General features: G+C 52.1%; 1 protein-coding gene across 1 annotated transcript; it reads left to right on the forward strand.

The window, feature by feature from the left end:
- Positions 1-1558: 1558 nt before the first annotated feature.
- LOC104536797 (leucine-rich repeat-containing protein 75A-like) lies at positions 1559-2144 on the forward strand (the record flags this gene model as incomplete). The annotated part of the gene is made up of 1 exon (XM_010179516.1): positions 1559-2144. A coding segment is annotated over one exon (586 nt), but the record flags the coding sequence as incomplete, so codon positions are not given.
- Positions 2145-2428: the final 284 nt, after the last annotated feature.

Here is a 2428-nt window from a genome sequence, read left to right on the forward strand (position 1 = left end):
TGCAAGCAAACAGCGCTGGGTTCGGGTGGAGTCTGCGCTCCGCCTCCGCACACTGTACAATTCTTGTACCGGGTTTATATTTCTTTAACTAAGACATATTAATTAAATTTCTCAATATGCCTATACATATGCATAACCTATCCCCTCTTCGTATTATAATTAGTTTTCCTCCTGTTTGCACTTGTGCAGTATCTTCTGTCGGTGGTCGTCCTTATGTTCTTGCGCAGATTCAATTACTTCTTGGTTTTGGGTTTTTTTTTTTAAAACAGCAGGACTGGTGTTATCGATTTCTGAAAAAAAGTTCTCAAGCAACTCTTTACATTGTGCTTCACTTCCTCCCCCTCTGGTTTTCTTGTAAAGACAAACAAGATAACCCCGAAGGTCACTGGTCACTCCTTCCTCATGACCTCAACATTGTTTTTTCCTAACACGAATCAGACCGACACATCTCCCACCTAGGCAAGTTATTTCTACCAGAGCTTCCAGAGCTGCTTACTCTCAGAAATTCTGAGCTATTTTCTCGTGTTAAATAAGCTTTAAGACTGACCTAATACTGTGAAAGTGAGGGCCCAACTCTCGCTGAACGCAGCTTAGCTTCAGCCTGCAAACAAAAGGGGACCTGGCCTAAGGCAAAGGGGATTTGCATCAGTTCGTGGTCATAACTGCAGGGCTGGTTGGTGTTTTCAGCTCCCAAACCCACCAGGCGCTGGGCAGGCTGTAATAAGAAGGCAGAAGGTGGCTGCTGTGGTGTGGGGCTGCAGAGGAGACGTGCGAGCTCACCGTTGACACGAGCAATTAGCAATTAGCCTGGGGGAGGCTCCTCTGCCTCCTAATTGACTCGGAATAATTCATTAGCAGAAAACCCTCAGGGCTGGTGGCAGGTCCTTAGTGTAGCTGTGTTCTCCGATTTGCTGTGGAAGATAAATTGACCGGTGAGACTGTTAATAAGTCTCTCCAGGGCCATCGGGAGAGTTAATTTATCTATCTAAGGATTTCTCCGTCGTGCTGAGGAGATATAACAGGTCTGACACGCTGAAAATACCAGTTCAAATCACCCAGTCCTGGAGGTGTCTGTCGTGCATTTGCTGTCCTGGGCTGAAGTCGGGCCCCGTAGAGCCGAGAGGACAAACACGTATCCTCCTGCTCAAAGCGCTCCCGCAGCAGCAGCGTGAGATGCGTTACACCAGCACCAGCACCTCCTGCCCAGCTCATCAAGGCCTCCCTCACCCTTAAGAACAGCAGGGCAGCCTCTTTATTCCAGGGTTTTACAGTGACTGCAGAGAAGAGCTCTGCTCTCTTTCTGAATTATAGTTTTGAATACGGTCTCCTTGTTTCTGGCCATCTTTTACCAGAAAACAGCCTTGAAAAGTCTCTCTGCCCCCTCAACTGCACTCCTGGCCTCTACAGAAGAGGCAGTCAGCCCCAGGTGAACAACCTGCCTAAATAACTCAAGTTCTTGTCCCCTCCGAGAGCCCCCAGGGAGCTCAAAGCGATCCCACCAAGCAGAGATGTCGTGTCCCCCACGTTAATGTCCTTGTCCTTTTCTTGCCCCCAACAGCTTGAAAGCCGTCCTGATGGGGAAGCCCCAGGACAACACCGTGGACTTGTCGGGCATCCCGCTGACGCTGAGGGACTTGGACCGCGTCACGTCCTACCTGCAGCGCAGCTCGGAGCACATCGACACGGTGGAGCTGTGCTTCACGGAGCTGACGGACGAGATGCTGCTGCAGCTGCTGCCCGCGCTCTGCGTCCTGCCCCACCTCACCACCCTCTCCCTCAACGGCAACCGGCTCACCAAGGCCATCCTCCGCGACCTCACCGAAACCCTGAAGGACCCCAAGAAGTTCCCCAGCGTCACCTGGATCGACCTCGGCAACAACGTGGACATCTTCTCCTTGCCGCAACCCTTCCTGGTCAGCCTAAAGAGGCGGTGCCCAAAGCAAGGCAACTTGCCCACCATCCTAGAGTTTGGCGAGGGGCAGGTAAGCGATTTGGAGAGCCAGGAGGGCCTGGTCGAGAGCCAGGAGGACCTGCGAGCTGGACCAGGCAAGACTGACAACACCGGCTCGCAACAGCCGGACAGAACAGGCGAGGCCGGGGAGCTCGCCGGCTCGGAGCAGGGTGTTGCGACACCACAGACATGATGGCCGGTTCCGTGGGTGGGTGCGTTAGACGAGGATGGCCCAAAACTGAGACCTCGGTGCTGGAGGTCTGCGTGGAGGGTCAGTGCACGTGGTGGGATGCTGCCTTCCTCCTGTACCATGAATGTCAACTGTTTTCTTTGCAAAGAACACACAAGGGTGATGGCATTGAGTATTTGTATTTTGTAAAAGCTGGCCCGGTATTTTCTAAGCATTAGTGACGTGCTATGCTTTTTAACTTCTCAAAAACCCATCCCTGAGGTAGTGTAATACCTTAGAAGAGCACA

This window comes from Mesitornis unicolor, unplaced genomic scaffold (assembly GCF_000695765.1).
Source record: "Mesitornis unicolor isolate BGI_N332 unplaced genomic scaffold, ASM69576v1 scaffold12412, whole genome shotgun sequence".
Classification (NCBI taxonomy): Eukaryota; Metazoa; Chordata; class Aves; order Mesitornithiformes; family Mesitornithidae; genus Mesitornis; species Mesitornis unicolor.